The sequence below is a fragment of the Mus pahari genome, chromosome 14, assembly GCF_900095145.1.
Source record: "Mus pahari chromosome 14, PAHARI_EIJ_v1.1, whole genome shotgun sequence".
Taxonomy (NCBI): domain Eukaryota; kingdom Metazoa; phylum Chordata; class Mammalia; order Rodentia; family Muridae; genus Mus; species Mus pahari.
The window spans coordinates 54,671,903-54,692,789 of record NC_034603.1 but is presented as its reverse complement, the minus strand read 5'-3'; the positions used below and the strand labels follow the sequence as shown (position 1 = coordinate 54,692,789).

Genomic DNA, 20,887 nt, shown 5'->3' with positions numbered 1-20,887 from the left:
ACCAGTTTGGCCCATGTAATAAGTTTCAGGCCATTCAGGGCTGCATAGAGTAACTGTCTCAAAAGCAGGCAAGATTTCCTTTTTCATTTCTTTCAAAGACAAGGTTTCATGTAACCCAGGCGAGCCTTGAACTGGCTCTGTGGCCAGGATGACTTTGAATTTCTTGGTCCTCTTGCCTCCATCTCTCAAGTGCTGGGATCACAGGTATACAACCCCATGACCAGTTCAGGCAATGCTGGACTCTTACCCACAGCCTAATGCTAGGCAAACACTACCCGATCTACATTCTTAGCCTAAGGTTTTCCACATTAAAGAAGGATGTTTAGATTATTTTTTTGGTTTATGTGTATGAATGTTTTCCCTGTGTGTGTATGTGTGCCTGGTGCTTGTGGAAGCCAGAAGAGCATCAGGTTCCTGGAACTGGGGTTATGGGCTGTATGAGCCACTCCCATGTGGGTGCTTGGAACTAAACCCAGGTCCTTCGAGGGCCGCTGCAAGCAACAGAGTTCTCTAACCATCTCTCTAGGCCAAGCTTTCTACTTTCAAATGTAGGGTTTTTGGGTTGTTTTTTATTCTCATGATCTATGTAGTCTGTGATCAATTTAAATCCAGTTGTAAGTGCTAGATACCCATCACAAAATTGCAGTTTGTTGTCATGTTTGGTTCTTGTTGCTTTGAGACAGGCTTTCTCTGTGTAGCCCTGGCTGCCCTGGATCTCACTCTATAGACCAGGCTAGCCTCAAGCTCAGAGATCTGCCTGCCTCAACGTGGTCCATCTCAAGATTTCTTTTTTTTTTTTCTTCTTTTTTAATTTATATGGGTACACTGCAGCTGTCTTCAGACACACCAGAAGAGGGCATCAGATCTCATTACAGATGGTTGTGAGCCACCATGTAGTTGCTGGGAACTGAACTCAGGACCTCTGGAAGAGCATTTAGTGCTCTTAACCACTGAGCCATCTCTCCAGCCCCATCTCAAGATTTTTTAAAGCAGTAAATACAGAATGAACTCACTGATGAATTTAAGTTCCTGACTGAAAAGCCCAGGAGTTGTATACCTTCATCATGGCTGACTCCAGCTCTTCATTCAGTAATTGGTTTCTTCCTATTTAATGTCTTGGATCTGTGTTGTCTCTCTTAGCTTTGTTCTCAGGGACTTTATTTATTTATTTATTACATTTATTTTGGAGACGGGTTAAGTGGTCATACCTGTGGATGGAGATAGTTTGGGTCTCAGTTCTTTGCCTCCATCTTTTGTGTCCTGGGAAATAACTGTCAGGCTTAGCAGCCTTTCTACACTCCACTCATAAAATTTCAGTAAAACAAGAAATCTATTAAAACAAGAAATCTATTAATGCCTTGGCTAAAAGAGGCCAAAGTATCTGCAAGGCTTTCCACAGCATCCTTTCCTGTCACATCAGGTAACCCTTTTGAGAAAGTTTCCTTCATTTCTCGCTGTAAATCATAAATCACTTGAGAATAGTTAGGGTGAGCCTTTGGAAATCATTAACCTTTATAAGTTGTAATACAGTAAGATGTAACATTGCAGTCACACTTAGATTTTGTTCTCTCAGAATCTCTAACTGAATCTCAGCTTGTCTCAAATCAGCTATCACATTAACTATCTTATCTCACTATCCGTTTTATTCTCTTGAGTCCTAAGTTCTGTAGAATGCCTGTCCCGGTCTCTAATAAAATCAGTGTAAGGAAATTGGAATTTCGTTATGAAGGGTCAGTCCAGCTGTAGCACCAGTGGCAGTTAGTGCAGTAATTCCCATAACTCCAGCAGGAATCAGTGCAGTCATCCGACGAGTTCTTAATGCCTTCCGTGAGCTTCTGCATTAGAAACATCATTGGTGAGTCTTGCCATGGCTCAACAGCCTCTCGGTCTCCAGACTGCTGGCCTGACTTTGAGGATGTATAAACTTTCAGAAGTGATGTTTAAGGAATACTAGAATTAACACACAAGCATAAAGAGTACAATGTCCACAAGCGACACTGTGATTATTAGGGTGCCATTGTACAGGCCCCTTCCATAACAGATAAGGTACTGGTACACATGCTCAAAGGGCCGACTCCGATTTAATCTAAAAGTTAAAGTATACTTACCATCAGTGTTTAACCTTTCTTTCCATGCTTTAAGAAGCACTTGCTAATTTCTACAAGTTTGTTTGAACTGAATTGCTAAATTTTAATAGAGGACTTGATGTCCCAATTCCATACCATTTAATTAACATTAAGAGTACAACTAATTTCTGTGCGAACAATACTGCCATCTCAACTCTGAGTGTTGCAGGAAGCCATGAGGAGTCCAACCAGTGACCTGTGTCTCCATGGGGGATGGTAATAAGCACTGGCCACTGTTGCCAGTGTATCCAGCCAGATGCATCTCACAAAGTGGCAGAGGTGTGGAACAAGTAGCACAATTGTCCCTGAGACCCAAATGCGTGGAGCGTATAAAAAATAAAATAAAAAAAGGGTAGTATTAACTGTAGATAACCACACTGGAAAAGTTGTCCTTGTACTCCTGTAGTATAATTTATAATTTCCTTACCCTCCTCTATAGGCTTAGCAGATCCTTGGCGGTGATAAGGGTCAGGGAGCCAAGAAGATGCATTAACCATTACAAGGATGCACCTGTCTCCCCAACTTACTCTTGTGTTAATTGGGGGATTGGGAATATGGGCCTGATATGTTACCTGTACAGTTACCACAGACAGCACAGCAGGAAACAAAGCTGTTGATGGTATCCATAACTTTTGGTCTCCTGTAGAAAGAGAACCATAACAGCAGGCTCCATCCTGCTGCCTTTGCTGGTTTCTGTTCTAATGTTACAGCATCCTTGCAGTACACAGGCAGACACAACTCAGCGGGTTTTCCACAATCCAATGCCTTTTAGCAGCTGTTGTCCCTCCTTCACTAGCATTTAAAGTTAGTAAAGAGGAATGTAGTCTAGCTTTGGGAGCCTGCACATCCCACTTTTGTTTAAAAACATCTCTTTCGGAGTGCAGTTAGATCTTTCAACAACTGTTTGATGCAGTTGCATGAATAACAAGGTTAATTCTGAATTATCAGGAATGAGTTCAGCAGTTTTACTATGCATTACAACCCCTTCTGCATATTGAGAAATTTTAATTATTCAAAGAGATTCATTAAAGTCTAATAAAACTATTTAGAATGACATATAATTGTGGGTTTTTGGACTAAAATAGGTTTCACGCTTTACAACCAGCCACTCCTCTAAGGAGCTTGTGGCATTCTCAAAAGCCACAGACTCCGTTAACACTTGTTTAGGCTTTATCAATAAGAGATTGTTTCTATGCGATATCTCCTTAGTAGCCACATTATTTAATAAGCATAACTTCTTCTGTTTCAGGTGTTAGGATTTTAGCGTTTTCAGAAAGCAATTTCAAGAGCAGAGCCAAACCCCCAGTCGTGATAAACAGATAAGAGTGTACTCGATGCTATAGTTCAGAATTACGAATTAAATTCATTTCAGCATTCATTAGATAAACAAACGTTTATCTAATCATCCATATAAGGAATGACTGATCCGTCTGGAAATTCAGACAGCAGTGGCTCAGCGCTTTCTGCCTTAGTTGTGGTTGGTTTTGTGTTAGAAGTTTAGCTTGCACTTGGGAGGCAGAGGCAGGTGGATTTCTGAGTTCAAGGCCAGCCTGGTCTACAGAGTGAGTTCCAGGACAGCCAGGGCTACACAGAGAAACCCTGTCTCAAAAAAAAAAAGAAGTAGTTTAGCTTGCCCTAAATGTTTTCTCCTGTGAAGGGACCATTGATAATGAGTTATTACTGCTAATAGGGAAAAGAAAAACATTTAAATAACAATCAAGCAAACACATAACAAGAGAATTGTAGGTTCCAGGCCAGCTGTGTTATCTCAGTGTTACAGCCTAGGAGCCTTGCCCTCGTTCTTGGGAATTCGGGTGCTGCTCTCTGCACTGTCGGGCCCTTGGCTGGAAGAGTGACCGGCAGCCCCCAGCTCTGGGACCACCGAGTCCAAGCTGCCCCCAGTTCCTTTATTCCTATTGGGAAGAACAGTTCTCCTTCCTCCTCCTCCTATGGGAAGAGGCTTTTGTTCCTTCCTTTATTTATTTATTTATTTATTTTTGTTTCTGCTTCAGTTTTTAAGTAACATGTTATTGGATTAGTGTCCTTGTTTTGCCTGGAAATTATTCTCAAGTCTATGAAAACTTCAATGATAACCTCATAGCAAAATATCGTCCACTGATGAATGGTTAAAATCAGAAGGTGGTCATGGTGGCACAGACTTCTAAGCCCAGCAGTAGGGACCACAGAAGCAGGCAGAGCTCTTGAAGACTGAGGCCAGTGTGGTTCAGAGAGTTCCTAGACAGTCAGTACTATAGGACGAGACCCTATCTCAAATAAGTTACCTTCAAAACTCCTCATAATATCATTAACAGCAGGATGACTGACGTTACAAGTGTGTGTAATCCTACCATTCATGAGGAGGATTAGCCCGTTTAAGGCCAGCTCTCCCTCAGGAGTGAACCATAATGAACGTGTAGTATAAATTACAGCCACTGAAAGGTAAGAATTTTGCTTTAAGAATGGAAGTCACCGTTTAAAAACATCTTGCTTTCTCAGCCTGCAGGTGTGAAGGAACAGATACCCGAATCCCCTTGCTGAAGGAGGTGTTTGAGGCCTTTCCCGAGACCCCCATTAACATCGACATCAAAGTGAACAACAATGTGCTGATTAAGAAGGTTCGTGGGCATTGCCTTGGGAAGGTCCGAGTGGGTGGCACTGATGGTGGGGAGGAAATGTGATATTCTGCAGGTCAGCATTGTCTGATTTCAAAACCTAAACAAGGCTGGCAGATAGTGATCAAGGGTACTAGCTATGCTGCACTCAGCATTGGCTAATGCCCTGTAGAGGTCACAGGGGATACTTCCCTGTGGCCTGTTTTCAGAGTGAGTTGGCTTATTCTGGTCATAGATAAAAGTAAGTTCTCTTAGGCTCCATTCATCCAAACGTTTCTATAGTTGACTACCAGTTTTAAGTCATTTCATTTGTGGTTGGTTTATGTCAAATTACTAAGTAGTCATATTTGATTAAACTTGTTTTAGAGTGGTAAATGTAAATAATTTTGTATTTCATACATAATCTCAATTTGATTACCAGTTGTCCCACAATTTTATACTTCCTTTTGGCAGATAACAGATTGTAACCCATTTTTAACGTAGAGCAATTTAGGTAGGTTTTCATATAGGTACATGGATAAAATTTGAATTTTTGCACCCAGGTCTCAGAACTGGTGAAGCAGTATAAGCGAGAACACCTGACCGTGTGGGGCAATGCCAACTCTGAGATTGTAGACAAGTGTTACAAAGAGGTAAGCTTTAGACACGACCAGCCGGGATGCTGGCTGTTAGTGTGAGTCATGGTAACAGGGGTCTGCTCATGTATGAATGGAAGTTGCCTATAGAGATGTCAGACCTCTTCTAGCACCTTCTGTTAGTTGTGAGGCAGTCTAGGGGTTTGGCTGGGTTTGTTTTCTCTGCCAGTTAAAGAATTAAAAGCCTAAAGTGCAAGAGTAGCAGCAGAAGGGGCTCAGACAGAATCAGCAGCTGAGGGAGGTGTTGATGGGGATGAGGAAGCACACACAGCAGGTGAGCAGAGAAAAAGACCCTCTGCAGAGCAGGGCGCATGCGCGCGCACACACACACACACACACACACACAGGCTCCACCACACACACACACACACACACACACACACACACACGCATGCACACACAGGCTCCACCACACGCGCACACACACACACACACACACACACACGCACGCACACGCGCGCGTGCACACACACACACACAGGCTCGACCACAAGTGCACAAGCATACTTAGATACACACACTTAGATACATACATGTACATGTACATATATATAAACAGACAGACAGACATTTGGTAGATGGAGCAGAGCCGCAACAGCCACACTTTATTTCTTCTCTCAGCCTTTTTATACATTTCTTATACAAAAGTTCTTTATAAAATTACCTCATAGATAAAATGTTACACAAAGGGAGAGTTACAGAAGGATGTCGATAGTAAGTTCAAAGCAGTGTTTCATTCCATAAACTCATTATAAGTTCAAAGCAACAGTTTCACATTGCTTCCCTTTATCACAGTGCATACCCATTGCCTCATCCTTGGACCTGACTTAGAAAGTTTTTCCTTGATCACAAATCTGTTCCAATCCTATTTCTCTCCTTAGTGCATTTATGAAAGCTCATTGTATTCCTTATTGTTAGGCCTTTACTTACTATTCTGTGAGGAGGGGGCACATTCTATTCTTGATTCTAACNNTATTACATCTTTCTGACAAAACAACTAAAACCATCTCCTTAAACTTTCTTCCTAAAATTATTTGAATCAAATTAGGAATTCTATAAAATCATTAATGCATCTAAACAGCATTAATTCATCAAAGTTCATCTTCATGTTGATCTGCAGGAAATTTGCCCAATAGGGTGGACTGATGCCCAGGAATCATCAGGCTATGTGATGATGGCAAGAAAGGCTTATCAGCAGTGAGAAGCAATCCTGGGACAAAGGCTCTGGGGCTGTGCCTCTCCAGGGTGCGCCCATCACAGCCATGCAGAACAGTGGGCAGATATCTTGAGTTTGAGGCCAACTCAAGTTTGGTGTACATAGACCGTGTCTCAAAAAGACAGACAAAAAAATCCCACAAATAATTGCTATAAGAGAGAAGTCTGAGTTGGAGCCTCCATTTGACTGTTCTAGACCCATGGGCCCTTCAACAAACCACTTCATTATTGTTTTTTCTCAAATGCACACTAGTAAAAAAAATAATAATAATTGCTATAAGAAGTCAGGCCTGAGGTACAGACCTGTAATCCCAGCTACTCTGGAGGCTGAGGCAGAAAGGTCAGAAGGTCAAAATAATCCTGGGCTACAGAGTAAATTCAAGGCCAGCCTGGGAAACTTAGCAAGACTCTGCCTCAAAATAAAAAGTAAAAAGAGGCATGGGACTGTGGACCACTTCCCTAGCAGTGCTCAAAACCATGGGTTCAAACACACAGACTTGCACCCAAAGCACTCAGAATGTCCCATGCTGCTGAGGTAGCAAGGTGGCTCAGCAGTAAAAGCATTTACACTCAAGTCCAACGGCGGACCCAGACTCTGGACAGAGAACCGGCTGACTTCTGAAAATCATCCTCTGACCATGCACACATGCACCCCACTCCTAAATAGATAAATACAATTTTTAAAATATTACGTGCTAAGGCCAGAGAGCTGTTTCAGTTGGTGAAGCGCTTGCTGATGAAGCTCGAAGCCTGAGTTTGATTTCTGGTGTCATCCATATAACAGGCATGAGGTTGACCTCCAAACACCACCCCGACAGACAGACAGAGACAGATAGACAGACACACACACACACATAAAAATAAACCCTTCTTTAAAAAGGATTATATGTTGTATGGTATTATTTATATAACATTCTCAAAACTATAGATATGAATTGCAGATCGGTGGCTGCCAGGACACACGGACTGCAGGGGACAGGGGTGCCAGTAGATAGCAGTGTTAGCAGAGGAATCTATCTTGTTTGTGGGGGTTATCGGAGTCTGTATGTGGATTACACAGGATGAAAACACATGCACACAAGCAAATGGAAGCAGGTTAAAAATAATGACATAACCCTGTCTTGAAAAACCGAAAAAAAAAAAATGATGACATAAGGGGACAAGGATGTGAGGTCCAACATCTAATTAACAGTAATCCATCAGTGTCAGCTGGCTTTGGTCCTCCAGTACAGTCTCATCACATCTCCTTCTGGAGAAACTAAGGCAAAAACATATCACACTCTACTATTTTTGTGACTTTCTGTGAGTCTACAGTTTCTTCTAAATAAGAGATTCTTATTCTAACTTATGAAATTCTATTGACTGTTGATTGATTGCTTGTTTCATTCATTAATTCATTTTACAAGTGTCTCATGTATCCCAGACTGGCCTACACTTGAGATCCCTTTTGCCTCCCATATGCTAGGAGGTTCAATCATGCACTGTCCCACTTTATCTTGTATATTTGACCCATAACCTCTGAAGGATGTCATATTTACAGCAGTATTGATGTTCATGTATCCATTCTAGATTCTTGGAGACATAGAACTGTACATTTTTAACAGGAGTTAGATATTCCATGTATCCTCCTTTTTTGCTGCTTTGGTGTATTGCCTAGTCTCTAGCTATTGACACTGTGACCAACATTGACAGATGTGTTGCAAAAGCACCAGAGAAACTTCAGTGCTAAGGGCTCTAAAGCAGAGCATTACTTATGGGTTATAGACTACCTATAGAATCCTGAGTTGTTGTAGCAAATATTCTTAATTCATAGGATGCTTGTCAACCTATAACCTGGGAAACACATTCTGGGGTTTATAAAAATAATCATGCTTTCTAACATAACACGCAATCTTGTTTGTGTTCTAGAACTCAGATATTCCTATACTCTTCAGCCTACAGCGTGTTCTGCTCATCCTCGGCCTGTTCTTCACCGGCCTCTTGCCCTTTGTGCCCATCCGAGAACAGTTCTTTGAAATCCCAATGCCCTCTATCATACTGAAGTAAGTCCTTATGCCTTTTACCAGTTACTCATTACAGAATGCTCAAGTCATTGGTCTGTGGCTTGACCCCTCAGTGCTGGGGACGAAACGGAGGCCTTTCACACGCTGGCTGTGGCTTCTCTGAGCTCCTCCTCGACCTTGGCCGAGTTCATGGGTGGTTTATTGCCCCTGAACTTGGGGTTGGTCTGGTCTGTGTTGAGTAGAGGTCGGGTCTCTAGGAGTTAAATGGGCGATTTGGGGGATGAATTCCTTCCTTCCTTATGGGAAGGAGTTTTTGCCCATGGTTTTCTTCTGTTTCCTCTTGCATTCTAAATGCCTCCTTCTGCAAATGCCCTCTGCTTTCCTGCTGCCACAAGCCCTTTACAAAGAACAAGCCAGATAGCAATGTTGTGCTTTTGTGCTTCTAGAATTGTGATCTAAGTAAACCTTTTTTTTTTTTAAGGACCCAGCCTCAGATACTTCATTATAGCTACAGAAAAACAGACTAAAGCAAAAATCAATGTTAAAAAAAAAAAAAAAGACTCTGTTACCCCTAACTGAGGAGCTGTAGGCTGTTGACAGCTTTTGGGCAAGGGGGAGGAGCTTTCTGAGGTGGTATAGCCTCTACTACCTTGCCCATGTTCTAGTCAGTAACTCCGTACTCACGTTCATGTAAGGAACCCTGATTAAACTGAGTTTAAAAGAGAAGGGGTTCGGGGCTGGTGAGATGGCTCAGTGGTTAAGAGCGCCCGCCGACTGCTCTTCCAAAGGTCCTGAGTTCAAATCCCAGCAACTACATGGTGGCTCACAACCATCTGTAACAAAATCTGATGCCCTCTTCTGGGGTGTCTGAAGACAGCTACAGTGTGCTTACATATAATAAATAAGTAAATATTTAAAAAAAAAATAAGAGAGAGAGAAGGGGTTCATTAGAAGGAAGAAATGGTTGAAAAGGAGTGGGAGAGGGGACCAAAAAGGGTAGTGAGGGGTTAATATCAAAATCAGTACACTTGGGAAATCTTTAAAGAATACACTTTAACAATATTTTAAAGAAATGAATAGATGTAGCCAGACAATGGTGGTGCACACCTTTGATCCCAGCACTCAGAAGGCAAAGGCAGGCAGATCTCTGAGTTCAAGGCTAGCCTTGACTACAAAGCTAGTTCCAGGCTAGCCAGGGCCACACAGAGAAGCCCTGTCTCAAAAAACGAAACAGAAAGGAAAGAAAGAAAGAAAGAAAGAAAGAGGGAGGGGGAGGGAGGAAGGAAGGAAGGAAGGAAGGAAAGAAGGAGAAAAGAGGAAAAGAAGAAAGGAACCGATGTTTGTGGGACTTGTGATATATTTTAGTGGTAGAGCTAATGAATCCCTAGGTTCAGTCTCTCTCACAAACTCAGAAAAAAGAATTCTGATATCAAAAGCTTCTTAATAAAATTAGATCACATGTTCCTTGTGTTGGGGAGAGTGAGGACAGAGGCTAACCTCTGGCATTGTTTCTCAGGAGCTGTCCACCTTTTTGAGATAGGACCTCTTACTAGGACCTGGGGCTTGCTGACTAATCTAGGCTGGTTGGCCACAATGCCCCCGGGATCCTCCCATCTCAGCCTTCCGAGCAGTGGGGTTACAAAGTGCACATCACTGTGCCCAGTTCATTTATTAGCGTGGGTTCTGGGGATCAAGCCCAGGTCATTGTGCTTGCATAAGCACTGTGCTATCTGAGCCACCCCCTCAACCCATCAGCCCCAAGCAAGGTTGATTACAGTTACTTATTGTGTGTGTACACGAGTGTACTCTCGTGTTCCACTGTGGAGATCAGAAGGCCAACCATCAGCAACCAGTTCTCTTCTTACCACTAGGGGTGTGAGGACCAGACTCGGGACATCAGATTTGACAGCAAACGCCTTGCCGAGCCTTCTCGGGGGTCCATTTTAGCTCAGCTCCTGCTCCAAGGCCATTTTCACTATTTGAATTTTATTTTTTCAGTTCTCAATTGTATTTGTTAGAAGCTTTCATGGACACTTCTTAGATAAAACAACTGAAAATACCTTTTTGTGTACACACACACACACAAACACACACATACCTTATTAGTGTAGCACAGTTGACTTCAAACTGATGGCAGTCCTATTACCCAGCCTCTAGAGTGTTGGGATTTCAGGCATGTGCCCCCCACCCCCCACCCCCACTCAGAAAACACTTGTCTACAAAGAAGCTGTTTTCATTTGTGTGCTCAAAAGATTCTAACCATTTATTGCTGGAGTGTTTGGCTTTTTCTTGCCTAGAGTAGAATACCATGTTCTAGATAGCTCAGTGCTCTCTATAGGGAAGTGAATGTTACTGAAATACAAACAAAGGAAGCACTCTGTGGCATTAGTCTTTCCTCTAAGAAGTGATTCTGAGGGCTAAAGAGATGTCTTGTGGGTAAGGCGCCTGCTATGCAAGCATGAGCACTTGAGTCAGATCCCAGCACCCACTGTAAAGCCAGGCACAGCAGTGAGCACCAGTGACCTAAGGGCTGGCAGAGACAAATTGATGTTCCCTGGAGCTCCGCCAACTTAGCTCATGTGTGACGACATGGGTGGGGGTGGGGGAGTGGATACAGGAGAAGTTAGGAAAGAAACAAGAAATGAGGAATAGATTGGAAGAAGGTGTTCAGAGTGGATCCTGAATGCCAAGTTAACCTTTCTAAATAGGAAAGGTAATTTAAAAGCCCAGAGTCCAGATCTTCAAATATGGAAGCAGGAAGGAAATGTGTGGTAGCCAGAGTGGTTCACAACTGTGATCCTAGTGCTCAAAAGGATGAAGGTTGCAAGTTCAAGACCAGCTTTTGCTATATTGTGAGACTCGGGTAGGGGTGTGCAAAGCATGAGGGAAATTAAAACTGCAAGACTATCATTACAAGGAAAAGTGTCAGTGCCTCTAGTATGGTGGGTATAATACCAGCACTGAGAAACTGAGTTCGGGGGAGGGCCAAGACCCTGTCTCAAAACCAAATCAAAATGAAAAACAACAGCAAAAACATTAAACATCTGACTTTTTCCCTAAATAGCTTTTTAAAGACAGGATCTCACTATTTAGCCCTGACTGGTCTGGAACTCCATCTGTAGACCAGGCTAACCTTAAAATCACAGAGATCCCTCTGTCTCTCCCTAGTGCTAGGACCAAAGATGTGTACCACTATGTCAGACACGCTGCTTCTAATCCACAGAACAGTTTTGATTCATTTTGTTTTGGTTGCTTGGTTGGTTTTCTGTTTTTTTCGAGACAGGGTTTCTCTGTGTAGCCCTGGCTGGCCTGGAAATCACTCTGTAAACCAGACTGGCCTTGAACTCAGAGATCCGCCTGCTTCTGCCTCCTCTGAGAGCTGGGATTAAAAGCATGTGTCACTACCACCTGGCTGTTTTTAAATATTTATTTCTTTATGTATAGATATTCAACCTGTATGTATGTCTGGGCACTGCATATGTGCCTGGTACATGTACAAGCCAAAAGAGGCTATCAGATTCCCCAGAACTGGAATTACAGATATTTGTGAGGTGCCGTGTGGGTTCAAGGAACCAAACCTAGGTTCCTCTGAGACTGGCCAGTGTTCTTATCCACTGAGCCATCTCTTCATACTTTGATTGTGTTAGGAAAACTACCCCATATTAATTTTTACTAGACCGAACAGAAGGAAAAGCATATGCCAAAACAAAGGATAAGATGTGGTAAGACTGAGTTCGAGGCCAGCCTGGTCTACAAAGTGAGTTCCAGGACAGCCAGGGCTATACAGAGAAACCCTGTCTCGAAAAACAAAACAAAACAAAACAAAAAGATGTGGTAAGACTAGGGTACCAGGTCTCTGGGAAATTAATTTTTCTTTAGTTTCGTTTAGCTTTGAATAGTTTTAGTAAAATTTAGCTTAAAGCCAGTGGAGGCAGAAACAAATTTCTATTATTTTTGTCCTTTGACAGATATTTTAATTTTTTTTTGAGTCAGGGTCTCGCTATGAAGACCTGGAACTCACAGAGATCCCCCATCTCTACCTCCCATCTTCTATATAAGCACTGTTTTTAGTTTGAATATGTCTTATTCTATCACACTGATACATTCTTGTGTTCCTAATTCATACTTCAGTCTCTGACTTCTCTTAGGCTAAAAGAACCGCACACTATATCCAAAGGTCATAAATTTCTCATCTGGCTTTCTGATACGTAAGTATTTTAATTACTACTGTGGCTCTCTATATTTTAATTGTATGTGTCTATGTGCACGTCTGCATGTATGTTTGTATACCATGGGCATGCTTTGTGCCTAAAGAGGCCAGAGAGAGCATTGGAATTACAACTCATGTGGGTACTGAGAATCAACCTCAAGCACTCTGCAAAAATACCAAGTACTCTCAGATACCAAGTACTCTCAGATACCAAGTACTCTCAATACCAAGCTGTCTCCTTCCAACCCTCCCCTCCTCCCAGCCCCTGCTCCCAGCCATTGGTGTTTTGCTTACATGTATGTCTGTGTGAGGGTTACAGACTGTTATGAGCTACCATGTGGGTGCTGGGAATTGAACCCAGGTCCTGTGGAAGAGCAGTCAGTATTCTTAACTGCTGAGCCATGTCTCCAGCCCCTCCATGCCTGGCTTTTTAAAAAATATTTTAATAAATGTATTTTGTGTGCAGTGGGGAGTGGGCAGCTTGGGCTATGTCGTGTGGGCCCCAGAGCACCACTCGGAGGAGCTGTTGTCTCCTTCTACCACAAGGGCGAGAGGGAGAGAGTTAGGACAAGCTCTTTGACCTACAGTGTGTCCATGCCTCATTTGTAACCTGGACTTGCATGCCTACTGTGCAAGTGGGTATCAGTAAACCACCTGAGCTGCCTTATTTACTAGTCACAGAACCTTACTGGGAACCTGGAGGAACAATCTCTTCTACCTTCATGAGAAAACTTAAGTGTCTGTCCGTTCACTTCAGTGATTACCTCAGGGTTGCACAAAGTAACCATCCCCTCTTCCTTGCTGTTCCCACAAACCCACAGTCCAGCGTGGTGGGAAGCAGTGTGTGTGGCCATCAGGATGTGTAAAAGTGGGTATTGCCTACTGGCACATTTCTTGGAAATATTTGCACCAAAACTTGACAACAACAGAAATGTAGCACTCCCTACAAGGTCCTGATGCCTATTTTAAAGAAAGTGCTTTAATTTCTACAAATGTGGGGTTTTGTTTTAGACTAAAAATAACAAAGTAAGCCAGGCGTGGTGGCGCACGCCTTTAATTCCAGCACTTGGGAGGCAGAGGCAGGCGGATTTCTGAGTTTGAGGTCAGCCTGGTCTACAGAGTGAGTTCCAGGACAGCCAGGGCTACACAGAGAAACCCTGTCTCGAAAAACAAAAACAAAAACAAAAACAAAACAAAACAAACATAACAAAGGGCTCTGTATTTTTTGTTTAAAAAATACAGGAGGTTTAAATGCTTAAATATGTTAATACTCTAAAACACAGCCTTTTATTATCTAGCTTCTCCTTCAAAAAGCCTTAGAAAATTAGTTTCATCCTTTCTGCGTGTCACAGGGATCTGATCCTTTCTGCATGTCACAGGGATCTGATCCTTTCTGCGTGTCACAGGGATCTGATCCTTTCTGCGTGTCACAGGGATCTGATCCTTTTGCATTTTATTCTTGGTTTAATTTCTAGTTTTCAAGAATACATTTTAATTGGTATTCAAGTTCATGATTGCTGGAGTTTCCTATTTAACCACTGTAGTGCATGTAAAGGGGCAGGGATAGGATTCGTTTGCAGGGGCTGGAGGGATGACACAGTGGTTAAGAGTACATACTGCTCTAGCACAGGGTTCATTTCCCAAAACCTGTGTCAGGCAGCTTTCAACTGCCTGTAACTCCAGCTCCGAGGGGTCTGACGCCCTCTTCTGGCCACCACTTACACCTGCACGCATGTGTTCATATATTATAGACATAATTTAAAATAGTCTTTTTAAAAAATTGTCATTTTCGGGGCTGGTGAGATGGCTCAGTAGGTAAGAGCACCCGACTGCTCTTCTGAAGGTCCGGAGTTCAAATCCCAGCAACCACATGGTGGCTCACAACCATCCGTAACAAGATCTGATGCCCTCTTCTAGAGTGTCTGAAGACAGCTACAGTGTACTTACATATAATAAATAAATAAATCTTTAAAAAAAAATTGTCACTTTCCAGTGTTACTAGTTCCCATCTTGTTTAAGTGGTTTGTAACCTAAAAATAAATTTAACAGTTCCTTGAAAGTGGAAAATGATTTTCACAGATACAGAATATTATAGTTAATAGTCATTCAAAAGCATACATAATGGAACTGTGATGGCCCAGGACTTAACCTGAGTTCCCTACCTTGGGTAACTTGGAAAGCTGGAAAGAGGAACTCAGGATTCTAGCACATTCTCAATCTCATGCCAGCTCCTGCAGTGAAGCACCTCCACTTCCTGCACGCTACAGGGACAATGATCTTGTGAGTGTCCAGTGGCACCCAAGAACTGTGGTGTGGTGGCTTTAACCCCTGGAAAAGCAGATAGATCTTGCTGATCAGAGGTCAGGTGGGCCATCCTGGTCTACATAGGTAGTTTAGGCCAGCTAGGGCTACATAGTGAGACTGTCAAAAGAAAGGAAGAAAAAGAAAAGTGGAAATTAATCTATAACAGCTATTATTGCTTTCAATGTTTGCTAGTATTGCTAAAGCACTGGGATTAAATTAAACTAACAACCACTAAAGTCTATAAACTGACAGAGAATAAAGGCTAATTCCAGGCCTAAGGATAAAGATGTGCCTGAATCTGCTGTTTTCTTCCCCTCTAGCTTATTGATGCGGAAAGCTCTATTTGACCACCTCACTGCCCGGGGCATTCAAGTAAGTCTGGGTGCTGATGTGAGCAGCACTCACCCCTGTGATACCAGGCACAGTGCAGGGGCTTATCTCTGAGCTCTGACTTTGATGCTACTATAGATGTAACAGGGACTGTGTGTGCTTCCTCACAGTTAGTGATATATCATCAGCTAGATTGTTATGTAAGGGAGGGCAGCTGAAGTCTGAGGGTGGGCAGTGCCAGCCTTCCTTAGGTTCACTGTAAGTCTGCTGAGACCGTAGTGGATAGATGGATAGAAATGCGTTTCCTGTCTAACGTTTCTCCTTATGCTTCAATTTCCAGGTATACGTTTGGGTTTTAAATGAGGAACACGAGTACAAAAGAGCCTTTGATTTGGGAGCAACTGGAGTAATGACGGACTATCCAACAAAGCTTAAGGATTTCTTAAACAATTTTTCAGCATAAAAAAAAAGTAACTCCGAATCATTCAGAGGAGTCATGACCAGAAAAGATCTGAGGAAAGGTGTGTTAACCATTGTTTCCCTGGGATTTCCAGGATGATAAAAGGTTTAATCAGTTAAGTTTTAATACCTCATTTTTAAGTCTGTATGGGAATGTAGAAACTTCCATCTTGTATATTTATTTTCACCAATATTGCGTATCTTACATTGGTAACTTGTTTGAAGGTAACCGGCACTGAAATGTAGATCATTGATCAAGATGTCTGCATATGATGCAGTTTTCTACTATTGTAAATCTGAAATCAAAGACTGGAGGGCAAACTGTATGTTAGCCTTCACTGAGACAGAATCAACCATAGTAAAAGAAGATTCCTGAGCAGGCCATGGTGACATGAGCCTGCAATGCCAGCACACGGAAGGCTAAGGCAGGAGGTTCAGGGGTTTGAGGCCAGCTTGGGCTACATAGTGAAAAGAAAAACCCTGTCTTTTTTTTTTTTTTTTTTTTTTTTTAGTAAGAAAAAAAAAAATAATTGAAAGACATTATAGTTTTGAATTGTCTCATATGTCCAGGTGCATTTTAGTTAAGGGAAAAATCATGGGAAGAGGAACCTGAAGGTAAAATGTGTAGCCAGGCAGAGTTCACGGGGGCAAATTCAAGCCAATAACAGTTTGTTATTACTCAGAAATCCAATCTGTGGGCTGAGACAGACTCCTGGGTTGTGGTTGTTAATGGAGACATTCCAATTAGAGTCTTTTTTTTTTTTCAGGTGTGTGACAATGCTGTCATGCCTAATTTTTTCTTATGTCTTTAAAAAATAGACGGTATAATTATAAAATAAGACAAAATCCAATTAGTCGTGTTTTTATGTTTCCTCAAAAATGACTCGATTCTTACCTTTGGACTTGACTAGGCTGAACCTGGGTCTGGGTTGTCAGTGACATGGCAGCCCTATAGTGATTGGCTGGTGACAGCACTGCTGCCGGCCTGTTTAGCGTGAGCCACCTGTTCCCAGTCTCGCTCACTCCTCTGAGGCGCAGATACAGCCAGAGTTAACCCAGCATTATATACCACTTCTCTGCCTTCCGGTGTGACTCCATGCAGATCTGTCCCTGGCCTTTTTGACTAATTTTCATGATGTCAGATTGGGAGATAAATTCAGTATAGAGTACTAGACTTCTTTTGCCTAAATTATGTCTCTGCTGTGGGGCCTGCCACGCACAGCCATGGAGGGCAGCCTCACGCTCCCTTCTGTTGCTTTGTGATCTAAATTGTAATAAAGTTTTCCAAGAATAAAACAAGGTCTTGATTTTCTTTTATGCTTGTAATTCCAGTGTGTTTCATGTAATTTTTTTTCAGTTAATGAGGTAATCAATAAATGAGTAAACCTGAGCTTTCTCACTAGCATAAAGACAATAAAGGAGAACAGGATTGCAGTAAGGGAGTCTCTTCCTGATATCTGGACAGGAAGCTTGTGCAAGATAATCTACTAGGGCAGACACGTTACTCTTTTGTATTATACACTGGGTTTCTCTGTGCAGTCCTGGCTGTCCTGGAACTCACTCTGTAGACCAGGCTGGCCTCGAACTCAGAGATCCACCTGCCTCTGCCTCCTAAGTGCTAGGGTAAAAGACATGCACTGCCATCATCCAGCTGTGGTTTATTTTGAAATTTTGCTTCATTATGATTCAGAATAGGTCATACTGTAAATGTGACTAGCACATGTTTTGTGTCAGTAGAAATTACCCCAAATGGCAACCATGTTTTTAAAAATCATGCTCAAGGGACTGGGGAGAAGGTAGAGAACACTGGTTTCAGTTCCCAGCATCCTCAGCGTGCCTCACAACCATCCGTAACCTCAGGTCCAGAGGACCCAGGGCTCTCTTCTGCCCTCCAGCACAGCAGAAATGTACACGGTGTGCATACAGACAAGCAGACACAACACTGATGTACATAAAATAAATTTAAGAAGTTTTCAATCATGCTAGGCTACCTGATGATTTTGGACTGAGGATATGGTTTAATGAGTAAAAAATTTGCTGTTCAAATGAGAGAAACTATAAGTGAGATAACCAGCAGCCATGTAAATGTAAGGTGGTGTGCTGGCCCACCTTCAGTCCGAACCTCCAGAGCAAGCTGGCTAGCTGGATAACCCCAGTGGGAGCGCAGGCTTCCAACAAGAGCCAGTGAAGAGTGATAGAGGAAGAGACCAGATGCAAACCTCTGGCCTCCCCTCAGAGAGCACTCATAAACAGACATAGATGTGTGTGCACGTCCATGAACTCCACTTCTGTGGCAGACGATATGGTGTGCATTCCCAGACAGCGCCTGAATACGGCACTCCTGTTGGAATATCATGTTGTGAAAGAAGACATCGTGATATGTATGTGATCTCAGTATGAGGCAGAGACATGTCTTTTTTCTTTTTTTTCTTTTTTCTTTTTTAGTTTTTCGAGACAGGGTTTCTCTGCGTAGCTCTGACTGTCCTGGAACTCACTTTTGTAGACCAGGCTGGCCTTGAACTCAGAAATCCGCCTGCCTCTGCCTCCCAAGTGTTGGGATTAAAGGCGTGTGCCACCACGCCCGGCGAGACATGTCTTAAAGAGTGGTCTGTCATAGTGGCACATGCCTTTAATTCCAGCACTCAAGAGGCAGATAGGTGGATCTCTGTTTGTGGCCAGCCTGGTCTATGTAGCAAGTTCCAGGACAGCCAGAGCTACATAACAGACACCAAACACCAAGGGCCAGTGACATGACTCACTGAGTAGAGGTTTTTGCTGGGCACGCCTGATGATCTGAGTTCTGTCCCTCGGATCCACACAAAGGTGGAAGGGAGAACGGACTTTGTTATCCTCTGACCTCCACATAAATACTGTAGCACACATGTGCACCCCCTTCTGCATGTAATGCACACACTAAAAATAAAGGGGGCGGGACCAGCAGATGGCTTGGTGGGTAAAAGTGCTTGCCCCTGAAACCCGATATCCTCCTGAGTTTGATCCCCAGAACCTGTGATGCAAGGAGAGAACTGACTCCCAAAGGTTGTCCTCTGCCTGCCACATATGCACTATGGTACACTAAAAATAAACATACTTAAGGGGTTGTAGCTCATGAGGAGCTGCAGTAAGTGTGTGAGCACTGGGTTTGATCTCAGCAATGGAAAAAGTGAAAAAGGAGTCCACAGCTGGGCACGGCGGCACACACCTGTAAGTCCACAGCTGAGCAGAGTGACATATACCTGTAGTTCACAGCTGGGCAGAGTGGCATATACCTGTAAGTCCACAGCTGGGCCCAGCGGCATATACCTGTAAGTCCATAGCTGGGCCCAACGGCATACACCTGTAAGTCCACAGCTGTGCATGGTGGCACACACCTGTAAGTCCACAGCTGGGCCCGGCGGCATATACCTGTAAGTCCATAGCTGGGCCCAGTGGCACACACCTATAAGTCCACAGCTAGGCATGGTGGCACACACCTGTAAGTCCACAGCTGGGCACAGCGGCATACACCTGTAAGTCCACAGCTGGGCACAGTGGCATACACCTGTAAGTCCACAGCTGGGCATGGTGGCACACACCTGTAAGTCCACAACTGGGCAGAGTGACATANAAGTCCACAGCTGGGCACAGTGGCATACACCTGTAAGTCCACAGCTGGGCATGGTGGCACACACCTGTAAGTCCACAACTGGGCAGAGTGACATACACCTGTAAGTCCACAGCTGGGCACGGTGGCACACACCTGTAAGTCCACAACTGGGCAGAGTGACATATACCTGTAAGTCCACAGCTGGGCACAGCGGCATACACCTGTAAGTCCACAGCCAAGCAGAGTGACATATACCTGTAAGTCCACAGCTGGGCACAGCGGCATACACCTGTAAGTCCACAGCCAAGCAGAGTGACATACATCTGTAAGTCCACAGCTGGGCACAGCGGCACACACCTGTAAGTTCACAGCCGAGCAGAGTGACATACACCTGTAAGTCCACAGCTGGGCACAGCGGCACACACCTGTAAGTTCACAGCTGAGCAGAGTGACATACACCTGTAAGTCCACAGCTGGGCACAGCGGCACACACCTGTAAGTTCACAGCTGAGCAGAGTGATATACACCTGTAAGTCCACAGCTGGGCACAGCGGCACACACCTGTAAGTTCACAGCTGAGCAGAGTGANCTGTAAGTTCACAGCTGAGCAGAGTGATATACACCTGTAAGTCCACAGCTGGGCACAGCGGCACACACCTGTAAGTTCACAGCTGAGCAGAGTGACATATACCTGTAAGTCCACAGCTGGGTACGGCGGCACACACCTGTAAGTCCACAGCTGGGCATGGTAGAACACACTTGTAATCCAAGGAATAGGTAGCCAAGGAAGGAACATCAAAAAACCCAAGGCCTCCCTGAGCTGTGGACCCTGATTTAAAACCAACAACAAAAGACAGCGCTGTGTAGGTAGCTCACAGCTCAGCTGTGAAAGAACCCACATTCAAAACAACAAAAACCAACCAAACTAGATATAGTGACCCATGCGTATAATCTTGGCACTGAAGACACAGATGACAGATTGAACCCCAAGACTTGTTACCCAGCCATCCCAGCCTAGTAGGTGAGCCCCAGGCCAATGAGAAACCCTGTCTCAAGAAACAAGGTGGGTGGACTGAATGGCTGAGGAAAGACCAGACATGCACATGCACACTCGTGCCTGCACACACACACACACACACACACACACACACACAGGAGCAGTTAAGCCACTATGTTTCAATATGTGAAACCATTAATAACAACACTGTGAATGGTCCTGCCTGGAATTGTGCAATGTGAGTTTTCTCCAGAAGAGTTTATCAAAGAATAAATGAAAATAGAATCTGTTGTAGATAAGACTGAAATACCAGCTGAAAAAGTTTGTTCTGAGCCTTATGGGGCAACACATGGCTTGTAATTCCAGTGTTTAGAAAAGATTTCCGGGGCTGGTGAGATGGCTCAGTGGGT

The 20,887-nt window shown here is 43.5% G+C and overlaps 1 protein-coding gene across 1 annotated transcript in view; it reads left to right on the top strand.

Annotated features, from left to right (window-relative positions):
* Positions 1 to 17,211, top strand: part of Gdpd1 (glycerophosphodiester phosphodiesterase domain containing 1) — a 41,572-nt gene extending 24,361 nt beyond the window's left edge. Inside the window, exons 5-10 of the mRNA XM_021212835.1 lie at positions 4,623 to 4,741; positions 5,281 to 5,370; positions 8,497 to 8,630; positions 12,740 to 12,799; positions 15,426 to 15,477; positions 15,776 to 17,211. Coding sequence (XP_021068494.1) covers positions 4,623 to 4,741; positions 5,281 to 5,370; positions 8,497 to 8,630; positions 12,740 to 12,799; positions 15,426 to 15,477; positions 15,776 to 15,898 — 578 coding nt within the window. The 3' untranslated portion in view covers positions 15,899 to 17,211. The remainder of the gene's footprint in view (positions 1 to 4,622; positions 4,742 to 5,280; positions 5,371 to 8,496; positions 8,631 to 12,739; positions 12,800 to 15,425; positions 15,478 to 15,775) is intronic.
* The last annotated feature ends 3,676 nt before the right edge of the window (positions 17,212 to 20,887 follow it).